Raw genomic sequence first — 23,882 nt, 5'->3', positions numbered from 1 at the left:
GAAAAAAATGAAAGCTAGTGAATAATATGGATAAAATCATTAAAAGCTTTTTCATTGTCCAGGAATAATCTGAAAAATTAGATCAAGAAGTAACAGTGAGTTAAACAGTGCAGAATGACCTGAAAGGCTGATTAGGAGATTAGGATGTGAATTTTCAAAGTTGTTCAGGTATCAGATTTCAGCATTTACTGTAGTTTTACAAAATAAAGGACTTTCTGAGAATACCCAGAATGTGGGGGCTAGAAGGTTGAATTGGGGTTACACTCAGACCTTCACAGACTTATCTGGTGGTCTGCTTTAGCTTCTCATTCCTCCCTTTCTGACCTCTCTCTTCTTCTAACTTATCTTTACCAATCAGTATCAGCAACACTATCCACAATAAGGTGCTACAAATAACTTTTACCTTCTTACCTTTATATCTTAGTAAAATTTAAGAATTAAGACAGAATTTGGAATATTAGAATTAGGAACTCACTTTATTCATATGATCTTTCCTGAACTAAGTATTCAAACAGCAACTATAAAGAACAATCAGACTCACCAGTAAAACATAAAAGCAAAACACAAGAAAAATATTTTCTGCCACTTTAGCGTATGTAAAAGCCACCTATTTATTATACTATAGATGATTAACATGGAAACAGAGTTGCATAAAGTTAAGTTTAATGATTTAAATTATCCAAGCTAGTATATTTTGAAAGATAAGCTTCTTATAACCTTGATTTATAACTCACTAGAGAAAGTAATTCAGCTGTCTCTGAAGAAGATTCAAGAATATGGATAAGGACAAATATAAGTGTTCCGTGGAAGGAATAACTCCTACTGTAGTCAGACCCCTCTTCCCTCTACCCAAAAATCAGGCATGGACATACTGTTATGCATCAACATGATCTCTTTAAGTCATTATAGATGAATTTCATTAGTACTAGTTAAACATTGTTTATATAGAAATATCCAGATTACAGAGATAAATAGAAAATTAGTATTAAATGGAAAATTAGTTTCTTTTCAAAATCACCTTCCATTTTATTAATGAAAACGAAGGACAGTAAGAGTCAGGTGATTTTTATAAAGTCATACAATTAGTGACAGAAGAAAAGGTGTACTCCAGTATTTTGGTTCCTAGTCTACTACCCTTCCAATTAACTATTCTACCTCTTACATGAAAGTCAAACTACAAGGTGGATGACACTGCTAATTTTACAAATGCCATAATACATTATTTCTTTACCAATTTATCCGTTTTGTTGGTCTGTGGTCCAACAACTATTCAATAAATGTTTACTAACAACTTCCAGAATTTAGAAAAAATGGATTCCTACACATTCAAAAGTTTAGTTACCTGGTTATTTCTGTTGACAATAGTTATTTACTTTAGAGTTTGAAGATGTCAGGAAATAAGTTTAAAATGGTATTCTAAAGCCAAACTGAATATCTCTTTCAAGTGACACACTAAAAAGAAGTGATAACCTATTTAAGGTATAGAGCCATTTTTTAACGTAAAGGATATAAAAGATTTGGTAACAGATGTACACACCCAAGTCATTTCTAGTAAAGTTTAATTATTCCATTTATGAAATTATACTCATCCTAAGAACAATTACTATATACACATATAATGAAGGGGGGCTGTTTTTCTTCTTTTTCAAAAAACAAATGACAAACTATCTCCTTCTGATTAAGGACAACCGTTGCAGGAAAAGGTTTTTAAATATTCTTGTGAACAGATATGTCTAGTTAATTTTGAATCTAAAAGAACTCAAGTTTCCCATTAATTAAATAAAAAGCAAAGAAGTCTCACCAACGTAAAACAATTGAAAAACAGGTGGCCTAGAGGCCTCGGATATCAAGGCAGTCATGAAGCTGAAAATAAATCATTGGAAAGTATATATGCTAAAATGTGAGACTGACCAATAAAGAAATGAGTAAGTAAGAAAGATACTGAATTGCATTTTAGGAATGTATGTAAATTCTACGTAAAGTATCTTTTTAATAGTTAACAATTGGAAAAGGTCTGGTAAACCGATAATCTAAATAAGGATCTGGGACAAAGCACCTGTATAGCTACTGCAGGGCATGGTCCAGGGGACCACTGCCACCTAGCGGTGGTGCACCAAATACAGTAAAGTAATAATGCTGCCTCCTAAACAGTGGTCTCCATTTAGTGAGGAAAGCAAGATAGTATTTATTTTATTCTTTGTGTATATAACATGTTAATGCCATATTATATGAATATTTTGTAAGTATACAAGTATTGGTAATACGTGCTGTATAATTTTTCCCTTTAACAACACTATTTTAAAAAACTCTCCATTTATTTAATGAGGTCTGAAACCACTGAACCAAATGATTAAAACTAAAGATTTAAAACCAGTAGCCAACTCAGAGAAAGAAACTACATTTAATTCTAAGTGGCTCTCTTACTGGGGCAACAAAATTATGAAAAAACACTGTTACATAAAGAATTTTCAAATTCTATCTATTCATGGAAACTACGTGCCTCTTCAGAAATTCATTTTATAAACGATTTGGGGAAATAAAGTACAGTCAGTCCTCCATATTCACAGTTCCATATCCATGAGTTCCACATCCACAGATTTGACCAACTGGGATCAAAAAAAAAAAAAAAAAAAGGATGGGCGCCTCTGTTCCGAACATGTACAGATCTTTCTTGTTTGCTATTATTCCCCAGACAATACAGTATAACAACTATTTACCCAGCACTGCTTCTCAGTCTTTTGGCTAAGATGAAATATATCTAGCATGTATTTACATTGTTTTAGGTATTATGAGTCATCTAGAGAGGATCTGAAGCATACAGGAGAATGTGTGGTTATATGCAAATACTATGTCATTTTGTATCACAGACTTGAGTGTCTGTAAAGTTTTGTATCCATGGGGCGGTGGATCCTGGAACTGATCCAACATGGATACATGTATTTACAACCTTAATCCTATTATTTCTACAGCATCTACACTTTGAAATCTTGGGTACTTTCTCCAGAGTGTTTGAATAGCACAACTAGAAAGTCTTCTTTGTTGGTACTCAACACTGTATATACTCTTCAAGCTCAATGTAACAAATTCAAAAAGGTACTGGGCTTACATCAAGGAAAATTTCTAATACTACATTAAAAGTTCACAGATGAACAACTTGTAACTCAGCTGCTTCTGTTTCTTTTGCCTCTGCCATGTACTAGTTTATATATCCTGAGACATGATATTTACCCTGTGTCTCAGTTTTGCCTTTAAAATCATCTTGACATAACAGTGGTTAAGGAGCCAGGCTCTAGAGTCAAATCATCTGATGCTGAATCTTGCTTCACTACTTACTAGTTATGAGACCATGAGGAAGTTACCTATATGTGCCTCAGTTTCCTTATCTATAAAACAGAGATAATAGAGCTACTTCAGGTTTCTGAACAGTGCCTGGCAAGTAGTAAAAGATCATTAAACAGTAGTTGCTATTATTATTGTCATTACCTTCATCAGGATAACCAACATTTATTAGGCACTATGCTAAGTTTTGATTGCCTCAATTCCCACAGCAGCCCTAAATTTCTATTCAAAAGAGAAAGTGAAACTATACAATATCTGGTACCTGTTAAGCACTACTGAAGTAGTCATGCATTTAAAAAAACTAATACGGTAAATAACCCAAAATTTAATACAGCAACATCTGGCTCATGTTTCTATATCAGGAAAAGTAATTTGAGGACAAAATCAAAAGGCAACATATCTTTAAAAGAAACAATCACTAACAGCTATCATATATTAAGAACTCTGTATGTAAGTGTTCCTTGAATAATCATTCTAGGTTCTGATAAGAGGATATGAGACAGGCTTTTAAAAAGAAGCAGGTATTTTCTCTATTATAATGAAGGGTCATGGAGAATGTTCTTTACCTTCATAGAATCAGAGACCTCATTTAAATACAATGAAAGCCATAGATCCTCTCTCTCCAGAGAAAAGAACATATTTGGCACATAATTTCAGGGAGCTTATGAAGTCTAGGGTAAGAGTTTCTACCCCTGAGACCTTATCTTTTACATCTTGGTATTCTGCTTTTACTCTCTGGTATTCAATATTTTTTTAAAAATGAATTCATAATGCTTCAAGTGATATCAAATTAAAGAGCATTATATGCAGCCAAATTAGTTCTAAATATACTATAGCAGTAGGTGTTCATTCTGAAAGGGGCTTCATATAACACATAACCAGTGTGAAATAATATTTTGAGATAAGAATAAAGGAAAAATCTTAAAGTAGGAAATTAACAAATATGCTAGACAAAATGTACTGCCTCTGGGAAAAATTTTAAGGCCAGATTGTATACTTAGTCAAATGTGAATCCAGAATTAAGATTTAAGTATTAGTGATCTTCAACTTCACCCTAAGTATTCTTTCTTCATGTTAGAAAAATACGAAGAATATTGTTTCCTAAGTTTCATCTGTCAGTAATTAATGAAAAATTAGAACATAATAAACTGTATAATTTGATCATAGATACTGAATATAACTTACTAATGTATGGTACATGTTACCACAAGGATTAAACTGTAATCTAAAATCTTAAAAGATTAATAATTATCAAAAAGCTTACCATTTGGGGGGTCTCGTCTTTTCTCTGTTAGAAAATAAATTAGAAGAACGTTATTAAATATATGTAAGGCAACATCAACATAAAAAAAATAATTCACTTAAACTCTCATTCCTAAATTGATGTATGAGTGACAAAGGAAGGTTTTTCAGAAGACCTGACATTTAAGCAGAGATCTAAATAAAATAAGGAGGGAACCATATATTTAAAGGCCCCAAGGAGGGTGCAACATGAAAGAACCTCAGGAAGACTGGACTGGAGTGAGCAAGAGGCACAGTGAAAGGAGACAAGTCAGAAGGACAGTTGGGGACTGGATCATACAGGGTTCCATTGGCTATGGTTAAGGACTACAGATTTTATATGTATATGACAGGAAGTTCTTATAGAATCTTAAATAGAGAAAGTGATATAATCTAATCTACATTTCTAAAAGTTTACTCTGGCTACTGCATAGAAAAGAGATAGTGGTAAAAAGGATTGAGAAGCAGTCAGAGAGCTAGTGTGGCAGTCCAGCTGACAGATCAGGATGGTAGCAGAAAAAGTGGTAGGAAATAGTCAGATAAGACATGTTTTTGAAAGCAGAGCCAATAAGACTCTGATAGGATATTTATAAGGAACCATGGTGAGCCTGGGGGATAAGATGGAATAAATGCCTTTTACTGAGACAAGGAAAATTAGTAGAAGAACAATAACAGGTCTGAGTGGGTCTGGGGGTTCAGGATACAGGACATGGATCAAATATTCTGCTCACACATGTTAAGTCTAAAAGCTATTCTACCACCTAACTATTCTGAAGGTCAGAGACGCTGTGTCTATTGAAGACAAAACTTTGGGAATCATTAGCATACAGTTTTCAGAACTGTAAGACTGGATAAAAGCACAAAGGGAATGAGAATACTCAGGGAGCTCTGAGCACTGAGACAGACCAGAAAACTACTGAAAGCTACAACTAATAAGGTAAGAGAAAAATTTGGGAAATTTCCATCAATTAATTGCATTCATACTCTTACATATCATGATTACATACCAGTATTGCATTCATACTCTTAATACCAAAACACTATTTGGTTTCAAGAAAGTTCAAAAGAAGAATTTTTTAAAAATGTAATTTCCAAAGATTTTCTAACATAAAATTCACTGAAATTATATAAATAAATGATGCAATAAGATAATTAGTTTATAAATGACCATAAACCAAAATCAGTAGGATTTATTTAGTAAACAAGTTAAAAATCTTAGCAATGGGATATATAACTGTATTACTCTGATAATCTGATGAAATAGCTTTCTGAAACGTTTAAAATAAGCAAGTCCTCTCTATATCAATACCTATTAATCACCAATTTCCAAGGTGATGTCATTTATGTACTCAGAGAGAAAATGTTTAAGCTGGCAGATGACACAAATAGGAAAATATACTAAGATAAATGTAAAAGTTTAGAGTATACCTTCTAAGACACAGTTAGATACATGACACCATCCTACTTGAGGGCAATATATGTGAAAAAAAGGGGGGATGGTTGGTTGAACAAACCAGAATGGGGGCTAATGGTATAAGGCATTTGCTAGAAATGTTAGTAGAACTGTGTTTAATTAAATCAAGGGATGTACTGGTCAGACTACATATGGAGTACTGTGTTCAAATTTGTATACCATATTCTGAAAAAGACATCAAAGCTATAGTAGATTCAGAGCACAGTACTCAAGATGAAAAAAACTATAAACTATATTATAAGAATATTTCAAGAAAGTGGGACTGATTAGGCTAAATACGAGAAGAAAATAAGGAGGACAGGACAGTTGGCTTCCACTACTAAATGACTACTGTGAGGAAAATTAAATAGATGAATTCTTTGTTGCTCCACAAGCTGGACCCCATGTGTCTCAGTTAAAGAAAGGTAAAGATGGAGTTTGACTCAGTATGAAGGGCTACCCCAAAATAACTCAGCTGCTTTCCTAATGTTATCATTTTCTGGTTTTGGAACACTTTGCCTAAAAATTTAAAAACCATATAAAATAGAATTCCTGTGCCAGGTGAAAGACACCTTTAACTTACCAATTCTAAAACCAATTACTTTATATTTTCAGAAATATTTTTACTGTTTTGTATATTGAAAATGTCACGTTTTAACTGAAAGGAACCTGGAAAGCCCCTGGCTTACCACCACAGCATGCCACTGAAACAGGCATTGAATTATTCCTAAAGTTGAGTTTCAATATCATATCATTAAATCCTTTCCTAGCATGAAATCAAGTGGTAAATGCCATTGGCCCCCAAAAGTAACAAAAATAATGGGCCCCTAATAATTCTCCTATTCACTCATTATGAGTAGAATATCGTAATATGGCAATAGTAAAGCAAAAATTTAGCTCACTTTATTTTCATTTTTACCTCATCTCCCTCTTGGAAACCTACTAAAATAACAATAAACATATATAAAGTAGAGATAACATGTTTTTGTGTTGATGTTTTTCAGATATGTTTCCTTTTTCTTGGCTTCCTTTTCCTCTTATTGGTAAAGCCCACCTTAAATACAATGATCTTTAAATTGGGGTAACATGTACCCCTGGATGTACAGAAAGACTTTTCAAATAGTACATAGGGCATGGCTAGTTTTAAGGGTACCTATTTGTCAATTTCAACTCCCACATGTTCTTTCTCCTGAAACTGATCTGTTTAAGATGATTTTGGTGAGGTTCTCCTTTCTTAGTCACTCTTCTTCACTTACAAAAGAAAGGCCTGGTACACTGTTGTCAAACAATAGTTCTATACCAATTAGTTTAAAGCTTTACATTATCCTGCATTGTTCTATAATTGTTTTATATGTGTTGGAGTTGTCTCACACACTAAGTTCCTTATGGGTTTTATAGTATACAGTATTAAGAAGAAAACAGAGAGACAAGGCATTGTTTATAGATATTGTTAGCAACTCTGCTTATTTGCTTCTAAGCTTGCCTAAAGTCTTAGTTTACAAAGTATAAAATACTCTTAAAACTTTATATTACAAACAATGTTATTACAAACGCAAAATTAGAAGTCAATATATGTGAAATTTTATCAACAAAAAAGGTTATTGAAATCAGTCCTTCAGTAAATCTAAAAAAAATAGCTCTTAACAAAAATATTATTTAAAGTAAGGACCACAAAATTTTTTTGTGAATAGTAAATATTTTAGGCTTTGAGGACCATTTATTTAACTGTGTATACTTAACTATGTATAACTATTTTAACTGTGTTGTGGCAAAAAAAAAAAATAAAGTAGCCAAAGACAACATGTAAACCAATGAATATAGCTGAGTTTCAATAAACCTTTATTTACAAAACAGGAAGTGGACTACACTTGCCCCATGTGCATTAGTTTGCTGGCCCAATACAAGTAATTTAAAAAAGGGAAAAAAAAAAAAGGGTTACCAGATTTCCTTTGTCGGCGGCCCAAGAGGTCTGTAACTGCTTTTCGGAATTTTTTTGCTTCTTCTTCATTGGCAAAATTAAGAGCAACTTGACAAGTCTGAAATATTTTCATTAAAAGGCAAACAACAAAACGTACAAATTTAGCTTTATATCATAAAAACAATGAGCAACAGAAGTATATTTCTAAAGAAGGAAAGGTTTAACTTTACTAGCAGATAAGACATTATTTCATGATCTGAATAACTTAACACAAAAAGCATGGAGAAGGTCAAGTAAAAGATTACTATTAGAGAAGTTACCTATCATAGCAGACACAAATACTAATTTGAATATTTCATCTTTAGCAAAAACATAAAATAGTAAAGTGAATTTGATCTTTCATTAAGGCTCTATAAATAATTTGGATTAGAAAAGGCAAGCAATGAGAAAAGTAAAGATGGAGATAAAGAAAAATATGACTTACATCTCCAGCAAAGGTATGAAAATATCCTCTAGGACTATTATATACAAAGTTATTGTATAGCTCTTGTTCCCACAATAGTTTCCCATCCTAGAAAAAAGTCAAATATTATAAAAAGAACTACCAAAACGTAATCTCTAGGAATAAAATGAAGCAGATGACTCCTATTAAGATAACTGTTTATATTAAAAATAACTTTTACATGCACACATATAACATTTATAAGTAGTGTCATATAATTTAATCAGTAATCTTAAAAGTGTAAACACTGGATAACCTATCTTTCATAAAACCTACATATCAAGTGAATTTGATTCAGCTAAGATATAATCTCACTAACCAACCATTTCCAAATTCAGTTACTTGGTCAAACACATAACCAGAATAATTACTAGGTCATCAGTGTTACATAAAAGGAATAGGATACTTCTGTACATGCACTGATTACGAAAGCACAGTTCCACCAGCAATATTTAGATGATGTACTATCAAATATATTACAGGGATACTTTTATGTTCTTTTTCTCAATTTTACAGATGTGGGAGGGTCAAGTATACCTTCCTTATACTGCTCATTAACCGTCTTCAAATTCTTAACTTTTGCAGAGTAGCCTTCTAATTATATACTGGTATAAGTAGTATTAATCATGATGCAGAAAGAGACTGATAATTAAAATGCATCAAAGTTAAACTACGGATAAGAGTGCCATGATGACTGCCATATCTATTGCCATATACAAAAAATATGTTTAACCTTAATACCAAAGGTGACTAATTAATGAGCGTTCAGCAGTAATTATCTACAATTAGAAATAAGTGGTTAGAGAAAGATAGTCATTGCCCTATTCAGAAATGCAAGGTTCTATCTAGACCACAATTTGAAAATATGTAAAATTCACTGTTCACACATTATATAACCACTGCAATGGAATTCCTTTCTTCTTAGTGGAGTAGTATGCCGGTATGTGTATGCCATTTCTGAATAGTGCTTCTCAATGGTTATGAGAACTATGTCAAAGCACTTAGGGATTTCTTTCAAACTATGTATGCGTTCCCCACCCCCCCAGAATCCCCACTCCCAACATATAGTATGTGTTTAGTAAGCCATAGTAAGCCACTGCTAGTGACAGGAGCATGCCATATCGCTCAGCCGTCTTGGAAGCACATTAAGAAGCACTAATTTAAGCACTAATTTAGCCCGGGACTGATGGCTCAGGCCTATAATCTCAGCACTTTGGGAGCCTGAGGCAGGAGGCTCACTTGAGTCCAGGAGTTTGAAACCAGCCTGGACAAAACAGCAGAACCCCATCTCTACAAAAATATATTAAAATTAGCCAGGTTTGGTGGCATTCGCCTGTAGTCCCAGCTACTCTGGAGGCTGAGGTGGGAGGACTGCTTGGGCCCAGGAGGTCAAGGTTGCAGTAAGCTGTGCACTCCGGCCTGGGTGACAGAGCAAGAGCAAGACCCTATCTCAAAAAGTAAATCAACAACAAAAGAAGTACTAATTTACCAAATATTGTAACTGAGATCTTATTTAATCTCAGTGAAATTCTTTGTAACAGACCAAATATTGTTATCTCATTTTACAAATAAAGCTGAGGCCAGAGGTGTAAAAATCTCTATTATTCAGGTCATATTAGTGCCCAGGAGTTTAGAGGCAGTTTTAGTTTTTTATAATTAAAATCTCATTACACTTATTGCCACATGTAAATATTAATCATGGAGGCTTACTTACAGAAAGGCTTTTAAAAAAATAATGGAGACTTCATCTTAGCAAAATGATAGTTTTATGACAACTATAAGAAATAAGTACCTAACAAAGGGTATCCAATCTATAGCAATGTGATTTATGATTGGGAGTGAGGGATATAAAGCTATGAAAATCTGAATATATCTATCATGAGAAACAACATAAGAAAAAATGAGTAGGAAACAGATTTTGATAGATATTGAAATGTTTTAAACTTGGGCTAATAGTACATACTGAGCTAAAATATTATTTTGTTGTTCCCTGAATAGACTATGTGTGCTATTCTATAATGAACAAGATAGAATAAGAGTATCATTAAAAAAATATAGTGTGTGGAGATAGCCCAAGACCCAATAGGCATAATTTAAAAAAAAGTCTTAATGCACGGTAGCAGTAGAAAGATAAAATAGGAAACTATGCACATGCTGGCTTAGGACATGCTCCCATTTGGTCATGATTTCTGTCTGTCAAAATCTAAAAATCAAGCTTCACCCTTCTTTTTTTTTGAGACGAAGTTTCGCTCTCATTGCCCAAGCTGGAGTGCAATGGCGCGATCTCCGCTCACCGAAACCTCCGCCTCTGGGGTTCAAGCGATTATCCTGCCTCAGCCTCCCGAGCAGCTGTGATTACAGGCATAAGCCAACACACTCAGCTAATTTGGTATTTTTAGTAAAGACGGGGTTTCTCCATGTTGGTCAGACTGGTCTCGAACTCCCGAGCTCAGGTGATCCTTCTGCCTTGGCCTCTCAAAGGGCTGGGATTCCAGGTGTGAGCCACCAAGCCCGGCCACTTCACTCTTCTAATATTAGTTTATGTACAATTTAAAATATCACATAAAGGATAAACAAATAAATCTAAACTAAATTATAATTGATACAGAAAACTTAATCACCTCGAGTTTAAAGTAAAAGCAAAAGAAAACTCACCTTAATGTCAAATATTCTTAAAAAATAAGATCTCTGTGGATTGTCCTTAACAAGACAAGCAACACCGCTGCACTTCTTTGACCACATACAGTTCCGATCTGCTGCATATAACTGCACCACTGCTGAAGACATAGTCTGCGAAATATAAAATTTATAATGATTAGGTTCAAAATAATATGTAGATGATCACAGCCCCTGCTGACAGCTTGACTGCAACCACCCAGCTAAGCTGCTGCTGAATTTCTGACTCACAGAAACAAGGAGATAATAAACATGTATTGTTATTTTAAGCCACTAGTTTTTCAATTTCTTATGCAGTAATAATGAACAAATACAATAATCATATAACAACAGTTACTGAAAACTAACATTTATTGATGCTTAAAATGTGTTAGGAAATGTGTTAATCACTTTTAAATACAGCCTCATTTAATTTTTATTACTATGACAACTTCATTTTATACTTGAGAAACTTGACACTAAAGAGGGTAATTTGCCCAATACCACACAGCTAAATGGCACAGCTAAAATTCCAAGTCCAGGCAATTTGTGACTTCAAATCTAGTATTCTTACTTCCCCTTTTATACTGTTTCCCAATAAAGTAAACATTTAAGCAATAAAGTAGTAATATTAGTAACAGCTGACTTCTATAAAAGAGTTAAACGCCTTAGATAACAACTGAATCAAACTTGAAGGCAGTATTACCATCCTGGAAGGCAGATTATAATATCTCCTTTCTAAAGTGAGTTTAAGATTGCAAGTGATTTGCACAAGGCACCACACAGTTTTAATGCTCTACGGAGGATATGAAAAAGATCTGAGTGACTATTGTCTCAATTTTACCAAGGATAGTCCCTAAAGCCCTTTCAGGTGTATAGGAGGGAAGCTAACTCGTTACAGGCAATGGACACTTTAAGGCATGAGGATTTTCCAGTACAACATGTTGCCATCTTCCTCAAGACTATAACATGAAAGGATGTAAACTAAATTTGTTCTAAATTTTCTTTTATAACCTAGAATGTAACTATTCAACATTAGTTTCTACAAAAGTGATATACACATAAACTGATAAAGCACTTAGAAATCCTTTGAAAGCCATAATTACATTTTTTGATCCAGTAATTTCACTTCAAAACTGGAAATTTAGGAAATCATTTAGAATATAACAAATACTTCATATTTTAATGTAAATATAAAAATATTTCATATGTATATTATTTTATTTTAAAAAGGAAGAATTGAAATAAAATAGGAGCCAATTAAGTAACTGTGGTACTTTGGTTCAATGGAATTTGAGCTTTTTAATAAAAAATAGACCACATTAAGGTTTAGAGATACGCTGTTTTAGGTTAACTTAACTATACCTGAGGGCTGCCCTCTTTCGGTAAGAGGAATTCCAAAGAACAATTATATGCATGAATCTTTTATAACAATACTAAAGTCAGAAATATAAGATCAGTGCACCGTTAGGATCAAAAGTTCATAAAGACTTGCCCAGATAACAACGTTCAATGTTATATTTTTAACATTAGACCAAACCCAACCTTGAACTTCATACACAGTACTGAGCAGGACATAAAGAAGTGGGAAAATTTCTACAAGAGTCATTAAAAATTATGATAACTTAGAAACAAAAATGTGTATACTGGGTCACTGGGTTTAAGAGAGACTGAGGAATGCAGGATACTTTTTGGCCTGCTCAAAACATACCCATGTCTGCAAGTGTACAATCTCAGGATGATAGCACCATACGCATTCTGACCCCAGCACTGAAAACTTCAGAAAAATTGTTCCTGCATACACTATCTAAACATATTAAATACCAGGCTGAAGAATTCTAAAATCAAACAAGCAAATTTATTTTCTAAAAATAACTCATATAAATTAAAGCCTTTTTTAGTATGGTGCTGTCAAAATACATTCATCATTTCTAAAAAGGAAAGTAATAAGGAAACTAGATGTATCAAAATGAAGATCTAAAAACCAGAGATCAAGAACAGCTTGCAAAAAAAAAAGTTATTTAATAGGGTCTGAAATTCCATTATGAAAATCTCCTTGCTAGCCAAAGGACTAAATATTCACATTGTAAAACCTCACGTGGCTATATATGTGAACTTGAAAAGACAAAACAAAAAACCCTAATTAAAACAACATATAAACCTTTAAATTCTTAAAACACGTGCTTAAGAAAAAGAGTAACAATGCTATAATTTTTCAGACACGATATTGCAGTATAAACATTATTAAAACTAAAAAACTGAACTATTCAAAAGCAATTTTCAGTAACTGGATTTTCAAAAATCTGCTGTACTCTTATTATCAGTCTAAGTATCTATTTCATTCCTTCTTACCTTTATGTATCAGTCTGAAAATGAGATACCACAGTACTTTGTAAGGCCTTTTCTGACTAATTCAGAATAATTACAGTGAATATGAGAGTAACTCGTGTACATTTAATACAGTATATTAATGCTAGACAATATAAAAACAGTAACTAACAACCAAATTCTAGATTGACAGTGACTTAATTAAGTTTTTAAAAACATTCCTTCCATTCTTCTAGGTAATTGTAATGAATCAATTCCATTCCTTCTTGTCTTTCGTAATTAAGAAGATATTAATGAAAAACAACCTAAGAACAAGGGCTTAGGAAGGGAAATCTATTTCTGATTAGCCTAATAATGTTAAGTTTAAAATCTGCTAATTAAAAGGCGGAAAAAGGATTGTATCGACTTTGGTACAAACAGAACCTGTCGTATCTTGTGTATTCCTGATATTTCAGTACTGAGTAACTGTAGTAACATATTCATTCTCAGAACTCTGGTGGTCAAGGGCAGGAAGAACATGGGGGATGTTTTCTACGAAGTGAATTCCCTCCCACTGTCCTTCTGCATGGCATTTTGACCTCTCTGAGCCTGACTCTGCACCAGTTGAGAAGTATTTCCCTGATCCCTAAGTTGAAATGACTGCTTTTTTTTCCCCTCACATTTCTAGAGTCCTTTTTATGTACCTTGTGTTACTCTGTTATTCCACTGATTTTATTCTAAATCAGAATAATTTTCTGTATTAATTTCTTAACCACTAAAAAGACTGCAATTCCCATAAGCACTTAAAGTAGTTTTGCAAGCTTATACTTTTACTCCACCTATACTTTGTCCCCAAGTGAACAAACATGTGTTAAAAACTGCATGTTCTGATTTTGATAATGATACTATGATAATAAGAGATTTTAGGGTATTCTGATTTTAGGATATATAGCCTGAAATTGAGGCATTACGTCTGCAACTTCTCACGTTATTCAGAATAAAATAACATACATGTATACACATATATATAGAGAAAAAAAACATGGTAAATGTAATAAGCATTTGGCAAATCTTGATGAAGGATATACAGAAGTTCTTTATACTGTATCTACAAGTATGAAATTATTTCTAAGTTTAAGAAGCACAAATGATTCATTAAAATGTATGACCCTTAGCTCTCTTTCACAACCACAGCAATCTCAAGAGCGTGGTCCTCTCCTCAGAGCCATTAGTACCTCTATATATGTTAGCCACTGCCACAACGGCCCAAAACTAAGAAAACTGCTACTTCCTTCTACTCCTGCTATATGTATACCAACTTTCTTTCTTAAAAGGCACTCTATCCTGAGTAGGACTTAAACCACAAACATTCAGCACTTCTACTGTTTAAATTCCTTTCACATTTTCAGAATAACCACATTATGTAACTGGTCAGAATAAGAATTTTAGATCGGGAAAATAGGTGTTTTTTGGACTACAGAATCAGCTAGACAAGGAAAAGACTAGAAAATACTAGGAGTCACAGGGATCCTTGTTTTTAGCAATCAACTGCCTACAACAAATAAGAAGATGACTTAATTTTGAATAGCTGTCTACAATAATTATTTTTAATAATCTAATAAATATACTATGCTGTTAAAGAAAATATTTAAAAATATTTTCTATTTTTCGAGACTAGGTCTTGCTCTGTCACCCAGGTAGGAGTGCAATGGCAAGATCATAACTCACTGCAGAATCAAACCCCTAGGTTCAGGTGATTCTCCTACCTCACTCAGCCTTCTGAGTAGCTGGGACTACCAGCACACACCACCATGCCTTGCTAATTTTCTAATTTTTTGTAGCGATGCCGTCTAACTATGTTGCCCAGGATGGTCTCAAACTCCTGACCTCAAGTGATCCTCCTACCTTGGCCCCCAAAAGTGCTGGGATTACAGATGTGAGCCACTGTGCCTGGCCAAAAATATATTTTCAATAAATAGCCAAAATACACTAAATGTGAGGAGAAAAAAAAATCATGACTTAATAAAGTTTTTTCTATGATCACGTTGGCCTAGATTAATAGTCAAATACTCCAAATTTTATATGTACACATGTGTCTGAGTGTGTATTTGGCCTCAAATGTCTGAAAACTAATATAAGAAAATCCATTCTAAGTTTTCTTATTATATAAAAGCTAAGATTTAAACACAATTCTAGATGTTCTCATTATATATTCACATAAATTGACCTATTATTACTCTGAATATACAGCTGGCCCTTGAACACAGGTTTGAACTGTGTAGGCCCACTTACATGCAGATATTTTTCACTAAATACATTCAGGACTCCAGATCACAGAGTTCTGCATTGACGACCAAAGGTAGACTGAAAAATACGGTTATTAGCAGGATAAGACACCCATATAAGAGGAGGGCAGACTTTTCATATGGGTGGGTTCTGAAGGACCTGAGTATGTGTGGACTTTGGTATCTATGGGTGGTTCTGGAACCAATCCCCCATGGATATCAAGAGATGACTGTAAAATTTTAATCTATATATTATAAAAGAAAGTATAAAAGTAAAGAAATGGCAAAGAATTTGGTTGAATTCTTATAGTTAATTATGCAGTGATCTCAAGGAGGTAAAGTAGCAACACCTGTTATTTGGCCACCACAAAACCCAATGCAGAAATCATAAATTTAAAAGGTAAAAACAATGTATCTGGCAGGGAACAATAACTCCTGAGTGGTGAGTATCGGAACTATCCAGGAAAAGAAAACACAAAAATTTACTTTGGAGAGAAGGGATCTTACCACCTGGTAATTTCTACAATGAGAAATAACCAGAAAATAAAAGAGGAAACAAACAAAAACAGTACAGGTTTTAAAAAGAATATGGCAATGACAAAAGACTCCACAGGAAATAGTTAATTTTTTAAAAAAGCAAAGCTGGAGGAATGAAGGAGGAAAACCACAAAAGCAAAAAGTAACAAACAAAGTCCCAACAGTGAAGAAAAAACGGAGCCAGATAAAAACAGCTGCTACCTTAGGGACCAAACACAGAGCCTTTTAGATCTTAGCAGCTTTTTAAGAACACTACTGTGCCAGACATATTTGTTCACCAAATGTTTATAAAGAACCTACTATGTACCAGGGACTGGGATACTGTGGGTGAGGACAGGAATAAAAATGGGGATAAGTACAAAAATGAATTAGGGTCCTGGTTTTGGAACCACTTAAAATGGTTTTGGAACCATTTAAAAAATCACTTTATATACAATCACTTTATAAAACATCTAGTTAATGGAGAGGCTGGCGTTAATAACTATTACAAATGTTACTAGGAAAAATTAGTATGCAAGAAAAATGTTAAATCTAACTAGTGTAGAAAGGCTTCTCTAAAGTGACATCTTACCTGAAGGATAAGTCAGGTGAACAAAGAGTTCAAGAATGATAGGAAAGTTTGGTGAACTGTGTGGAGTAGGGAATAAGAAAGAGAAGAGTGGCATGGAATGAAGACACAGATTTAATGTTAAAGTAATACAAAACACAGCTCAATTCTGTGATTTAAAGAGATAAACAGCCATATACAGTTTGGAAACCTTGACTGGAGATGTGGTACAGTAGTACATCATTCCTATAATGGCCCTTGATCCAAGTTCTTGTAAGTTCTCTCTTCCTCCACTTATGCTGGATTTGTCTATGTGACTTGTTTTGACCAAAAAGACATTGGTAAATTCAAGAAGTGTGAATACTTGTTTGTACCTTGTGGCTTGCCCTCTTGGAAGCGCTGCCCTAAAACCTGGAATCAAAGACCACATGGAGAGCAAGGCCCTAGCCCATTTCAACTGTCCTTTCTGAACCCAGTTCCTACATTCTGGTGACATCAGTCACCAGCAGACTAATCACTCAGTCAATCCACAGAATGAGAAATATGTTTGTTTGCAACAACAGGTAACAGATGTAGGGGATTGTTTTAATATACTAGAAGACATACGACCTATAAGAAATAGCCCTAACTCTTCCTCCATTCCACCTCTACTAGTATAGTTATGACAGATTTTTGGTTACAATCATAAAAGTTGTAGGCCTCGCCTTCATTATCAGTGCATATTCCTGTTTGGAACCATTTAAGAAATCACTTTATATACAAAAGCCATATGAAAGGTGTGTGCTAGTCAGAAGGCTAAGTCATTCACAACCACACACCAATCTTACATACTGCCCATGATTTAAATTCATACAACTAGAAAATTGTAAATAAATTATTATGTCGCACACACCTTTAGCATTATCAGTAAACAATCACCATTACAGATGTTAAAACTATAAACGGCAAGGCTTACTGTATTCTCCTTTTCTACTATTTGAAGGATAATCACATACAGGTAAAAGAAAGAGGAATACTGATCTCATTATAGACTATGTTTTACTTGCAAATGGGTGAGAACACTGTGTTAAAAGGGAGGTTCATAGGTGTGGCTTGCTCTCTTCTGCCCTACCCTATAACTTAAGTGGAAGGAGTTTTTCCTCTCTTCTCTCCTGTCTCCTTTTCCTTGTTTCTTGCAAATTTGGTTGGATTACAGTAAAACCTGAAATGTGGGTCTGGATTTCCAGGGAATCAAGTTGGAAAGAAGGTCCCCTAGGATCCTAGGATTCCCACCTCACTCACCACAGTTTGTCGTCGTTTTTGCTGTTTTTTGAGACAGAGTCTCACTCTGTCGCCCAGGCTGGAGTGCAATGGCATAATCTCGGCTCACTGCAACCTGACTCCCAAATTCAAGCGATTCTCCCACCTCAGCCTCCCGAGTAGCTGGGATTACAGGTACCCACCATCATGCCTGGCTAATTTTTGTATTTTTGTAGAGATGTGGTTTTACCATGTTGGCCAGACCTGGTCTTAACTCCTGACCTCAGGCAATCTACCTGCCTCAGCCTCCCAAAGTGCTGGGATTACAGGCATAAGCCACCATGCCCGGCCCAATGTCTAACATTACTAGTGGAGCCCCAAGTCCTGATAACAAGGGAGATAAATAGAAAGAATAGAGGGAGAGAGGAAGGGAGAATGTGAGTGTAGAATGGAGAGAGAGAGGAAAGGAGGGAGGGAGAGACAGAGAGGGAGGCAGGAAGAGGGTTGGAGAGAAAGAGAGAGTGATTGATTTTTGTTTTTTAACTTTGCTGCTACTCTTCTGTGGGAACAGTTTGGGATGAGAGGGTAGAAAAGTATTGCTGCAGTTGCTAGTGGCATTTGGGTATTCCTGAATTCTAGAACCAAACAGCATTTAACACCATTTCACCATATATTTTATCAAGCCTATAATCCAATCCCCCCGTTTTACAGATGAGCTCAATTTATTTGCCAGAGGTCACATATTATACAGCTTTGGATGAATTTCTCAATCAGATGCTAATTCTACATTCAACATACACTACACACTCGGTGATTTATCCCAGTTCCTAATTTGTCATACTTTGCCCTATGCCATCTAAATGATCCTCAAAGAATGATATATCCTTAATATAGTTTTACTTCTCTATTGCTCCCTTTTGGTTTGTTTTTTACCTTAATTTTGGGGCAGGGGAAAGCTTATAGTAGTGGTTCTAGAAACACTCCAAAAAGACATTAAGTTGTTTGTCCTGGGGAAAGAGGTGAATTACCATGAAGCCAATTAAGTTTAAGTTTCAGGATCCTTTACTCGGTAGAGTCCCTTATAAGGCTTGGTGTATTCTCCTTTGGGACACAGGATCAGCAACAACTGCAGCCTCATGCCTGGGGCTCCTCTTGGCTTAGCTATCCCTGAAGATAATCAAGATACTTCTATCAAGGATGCAACTATCTCTGTATCTGCCTAGCTCCTAGCAGTAATGTCCTGTCCCTCTTGGACCATATGAAGCATCCACATTCAATCTTTAACCCAAGGATTTGCATGAGTGTTGCCCAGTTCCTGCTAGGTGTGACATACTATGATCAAACTACGTGGACACTTCTGGGGTTCAAGGGCAGTGGTCTAAACGAACGAGATGTAAAGTTCTCCCCAGGTAAGAAACAAAAGCTAGTAATGAAAAGACTAATATTTCTTTCATTTTCAGTATATTGGTCAATTAAAGCTCAGGCTTCCAAAAATAAGAAAGACATACTCACACTTTTACTATGTGCAAATCTCAGATTGGAGCTATAACTAAAAAAGCACTTCAGTACAGTAGAGAGTAAATATTCTGAACAATGGCATCTAAAGCAAGTTTAGGTCAGTGAGAAACCAAATAAAAAATCATGTAGTATATTTTAATAGGACTTTTGCTGGCTTGTATACATATCAGGTACCTCTTGTTGGTTACCCAACTCCAATAACTTCCAGTGTCAGAGACTCATTGCCTCTCTCCTGGGACAAGCACTTGTGCTAAGCTCAATCAATTAAATTAAGATCCTCTCCCAAGAATTTAGAATTCTAAACTGGGACCTAGGACTGATGGGCTTAGTAAGGGAAGAGAGGCTTGGAGTTCAGAGAAGTTCCACCAACTCCTGCTGCTTTTCTTAGAGCTTCCCAGCCTCCTGCTGTTCCTCAAACTTCCTTGTTCAATTCTGTTTTGGATTCCACAGGATCCTCTGGTAGCCAAAAAATTCCTTTTTGGTTGAGCCAGCCAAAATTAGTTCATTTTATTTGTATAAAAAGAAGCTTAGCTAACAATACACTTCTTAATGTATATATATTGTGTATATTCTCACATCTCTGAAATGTTAATGGAATTCAATGAGAAATGACACACTTTTTCATTATATGTATATGCTATTATACACAAGTATATAAGTAAGATCTGAAATTTATACCTTGCTTTGGCCTGAAGTGTTGTAACAGCTCTCCCCTCCCAAGAGGAGACACTGCCTCAATTTTACTCTTTCATAAATGCTTGCCAATTATCTTTTAGTATACAGATTAATATTCAAAAACATAACAGGTTCCTATTTGATAAAAATAAAATCCAAACTCTTCTTCAAGAATTCAAGCTATTTCTTAGTCTGAGGCAATCAACATTTTGACACTATCTTGTTATTAACCCAATATATATCAGAAACAGCAGCCAAATAATGTGCAGACCCCAAACATACCATACTTCTCAGCTTATGGTGTTCACGCTACAGAAATATCATGTTGGAACCTTTTCAAACTCCATATATGTAGTTCAAATATCATACTCAATCAAGTTTTTTCAATTTCCTCAAGCAAATATTTCTTCCTTTCTGTATTCTCATAATATTTCATTTATACATCCAATAAAGCATTTATGGAATGACTTATTAAGTTTCTCTGTGGGGTCTGCTTCACCAAAACACTGTTCACCGTCTAAAGACAAGGACCACATGCTCTTGAACTATTACCTTTAGCCTCCAGCACAGTATTTTATATGCATTTAGCATTCATTTATTTGCTGGATTGAACTGAAAGCGGGGGGGCTTTCTTAGAATCTTACTGATTACTGTTTTGCTATCAAAATTGTCTTAAAATAATTTTTCAGAATGTTACTAAATGCTAATCCGTGGTATTAAAATTATTTTTAGAAGAATAATGATACTTTTCTTCTTGGCACTTCAATTATTCATAAACATTTACATGACATGATGAAAAATCTCAGTTAATGCATCTCCCTTCCTGTTTTAAATGCTACAACAATTTGCTTCCACAACAGCTTCCCCATTGAAGAAAGCAGTGAGAGTTTGGGGCCAGAACGAAGCATATCAAAGTCAACATACATTTTTAAACAGAATGTACTTTTCCCACTAATTCTCAAAGTTTCCCTGATAGAAGGAAGTAGCGAGTTTTGGGGCAAAAAAACAGCACACCAAAGTCAACATACATTTTTAAAAATATACTTTCCTCAATAATTTTCAAAGTACAACAAGGTCAGTAAGTCAGATGAGCACAGAAGCACAAAAAAATTTTCAGTACTTTTGGTTAGCTGAACAATTTTGTGGTTTTCAAGATATTCTTAAAAACAGATGCCGTTCCATCTTTTATACATTGTTGTGGTACACACTATATGTAAATTTAATGTTCTATTACTCAGTAAATATTAAGTACGCGAATCACTACTGAGCTATGAAAATACACAGCACTGACTTTTACTCAAGATGCTAATCTGTTTTTTAAAAAAGGACAGATACAATTTGAAAACTGTAAAACTATGCAAAGATAAAAATTAGAACACATGCCTTTGAAACCTATTTCTAAACCCTTTTTTTTTTTTAAGACAGAGATTTCCTCTTATTGCCCAGGCTGAAAAGCAGTGGCACAATCTCAGCTCACTGCAACCTCCACCTCCAAGGTTCAAGTGATTCTCCTGCCTCAGCCTCCTGAGTAGCTGGGATTACAGGAGCCTGTCACCACACCAGGCTAATTTTTGTATTTTTATTAGAGACGAGGTTTCACCATGTTGGCCAGGTTGGTCTGGAACTCCTGATGTTGGGATCCGCCCACCTTGGCCTCCCAAAGTGAAGTGCTGGGATTACAAACATGAGACACCATGCCTAGCCTTATATTACGTTATATTTCTTTCAGGAAAAAAAAAAAAAAAAAAAAAAAGAACAAAACTAAAACCAATTTCTTGAAATATCTTATGCCTTTTTCCTCATTAGAATCCTAAATAAAAATATTAAAAACAATTGTCTAGAATTGATACTTGTATCAGGCACAGTGCTAAGAACTTTACTTGTATTTCTTAGTTAATAACAATCCTAGAAGGAACCAAGTTCATATGTTAGGAAATTAAAATTGAGCCAGCTTTAGTAACTTGTGCATTGTCACAGAGGTAACAACTAAAAGAACAGGGTCATAAATTCAGATCTGCCTTACTGCAGAGCCCATGCTGTAAACCATGTGTCTCAGTGCAGAAAACATTTAAATTAAATGTCCCACTGGCTTCTAAAAGGGGGAGGTGGAATTTCAATTCCTTCTCCAAAATGAAAATTTTTATTAAACACTAAGTCTGTAAGAATCCCTAACAGTTAATTCTGGTCACAAGAAAAGAAGATAAACAGTGTTTTAAAGCAAACATAATTTCACTATTAAATATTACCTAGAGATATGAAGAATATTTTCAAAGCTCCTGCAAAGCCAGCATTAACCCTGGTTAGCAAAATCCTGCTCAAAACAAAGATATTACAAGAAAAGAAAATTTTAGACCAATATTCTTCATGCATATGAATGTGAAAAATCCAAAATATTAGCAAGTCAGACACAGCAATTCATAAAAAATGAATTAAATGGCCACATGGGGTTTAACTCAGGAATGCAAGGTTGGCTTAACATTTAAAAACTGATGTACTTCACCATATTAACAGAAAGAAGAAAAAAAAACCTGTATGATCAATTCAACACAGAAAAATCATGTGACAAAATTTAACATCCATTAATGATAAAAGCCCTCAACAAACTAGACTCACAAGGGAACCTCCTCAATCCGATAAAAGGTATTTACAAAAAATACTGTTTTGCTCCACAAATGTCAAGAACGCGGTTAGGATGTCTATCTTTACCACTTCTATTCAACATTGTATTAGAAGGCCAAGCCAGGGAAATAAGGCAAGAACAATAAGTAAAAAACATAAAGATGGGAGAAGGAAGAAGTAAAACTGACATTATTCACAGAAAGCATGGTTATGTGCATAAAAAAATGTTACTGATTGCACAAGTTTTGGTACGTGTGCACGTGCACACACCTACACACACACACACACACAAACTATAGAGCTACAAAAAAGCTACTGGAACTAATTACTGAATTTAGCAAAGTTGGAGGATTCAAGAACAAAATACAATATAGTTATATGTATTATCAACTTAATTAAAAACAAAACTTTACAATAGCATGGAAAAATTAATTCCTAGCAATAAATATTGAGATATGTTATATTGATGGATTGGAAAACTCAGTATTATTACCATACTAATTGTGTCCAAATTGATCACTAGATCAACACAATCCTAATCAAAATCCCAGTAGACTTTCTGTTAGAAGTTTGAAACACGAAAAATTGAAAGGACCTAGAATAGCCCAAACGATCTTGAAATGATAAAAAAGTTGACCCACCATACCTGATTTTAGATTTATGATAAATCTACAATAATCATATCAATAATATATTGATATAAGGACAGAAAAACAAAATAATGGCACAGGTCAGGCTCCAAAAGTAAATCTAAACGCATAAGGTCAAAAATTATTAAAAAGGGTTCCAAGTCAATTCAATGACAAAAGATAATGCTTTATTACCAAATGGTGCTGTATCAAATGGGTAACTATATAAGGAAAAAATAAACCTGTAAAAGAAAAATTCATATAATCGTCTCATATGACCTTTTTTGCACTTTATATAACACACAAAAAAAATTGAGATGGATCATAAACCTCAAGTTATAACCACAAAGCTCCCAGAAGAAGTGGAAAGAAGACTGT

At 34.4% G+C, this 23,882-nt stretch overlaps 1 protein-coding gene across 1 annotated transcript in view; it reads right to left on the bottom strand.

The window, feature by feature from the left end:
- The window catches only part of WASL (WASP like actin nucleation promoting factor), a 64,697-nt gene that overhangs the window by 17,450 nt on the left and 23,365 nt on the right, over nt 1-23,882 (bottom strand). Inside the window, exons 2-5 of the mRNA XM_032276109.1 lie at nt 11,149-11,283; nt 8,476-8,562; nt 8,013-8,109; nt 4,604-4,627 (exon numbers count right to left, since the gene is read on the bottom strand). Coding sequence (XP_032132000.1) covers nt 4,604-4,627; nt 8,013-8,109; nt 8,476-8,562; nt 11,149-11,283 — 343 coding nt within the window. The remainder of the gene's footprint in view (nt 1-4,603; nt 4,628-8,012; nt 8,110-8,475; nt 8,563-11,148; nt 11,284-23,882) is intronic.

Source organism: Sapajus apella, unplaced genomic scaffold, assembly GCF_009761245.1.
Source record: "Sapajus apella isolate SASKATOON/1434 unplaced genomic scaffold, GSC_monkey_1.0 scaffold7, whole genome shotgun sequence".
In the NCBI taxonomy this organism is placed as follows: Eukaryota; Metazoa; Chordata; class Mammalia; order Primates; family Cebidae; genus Sapajus; species Sapajus apella.
Note: the sequence above shows the minus strand (reverse complement) of the source record. Positions and strands in the feature narration are given on the sequence as shown.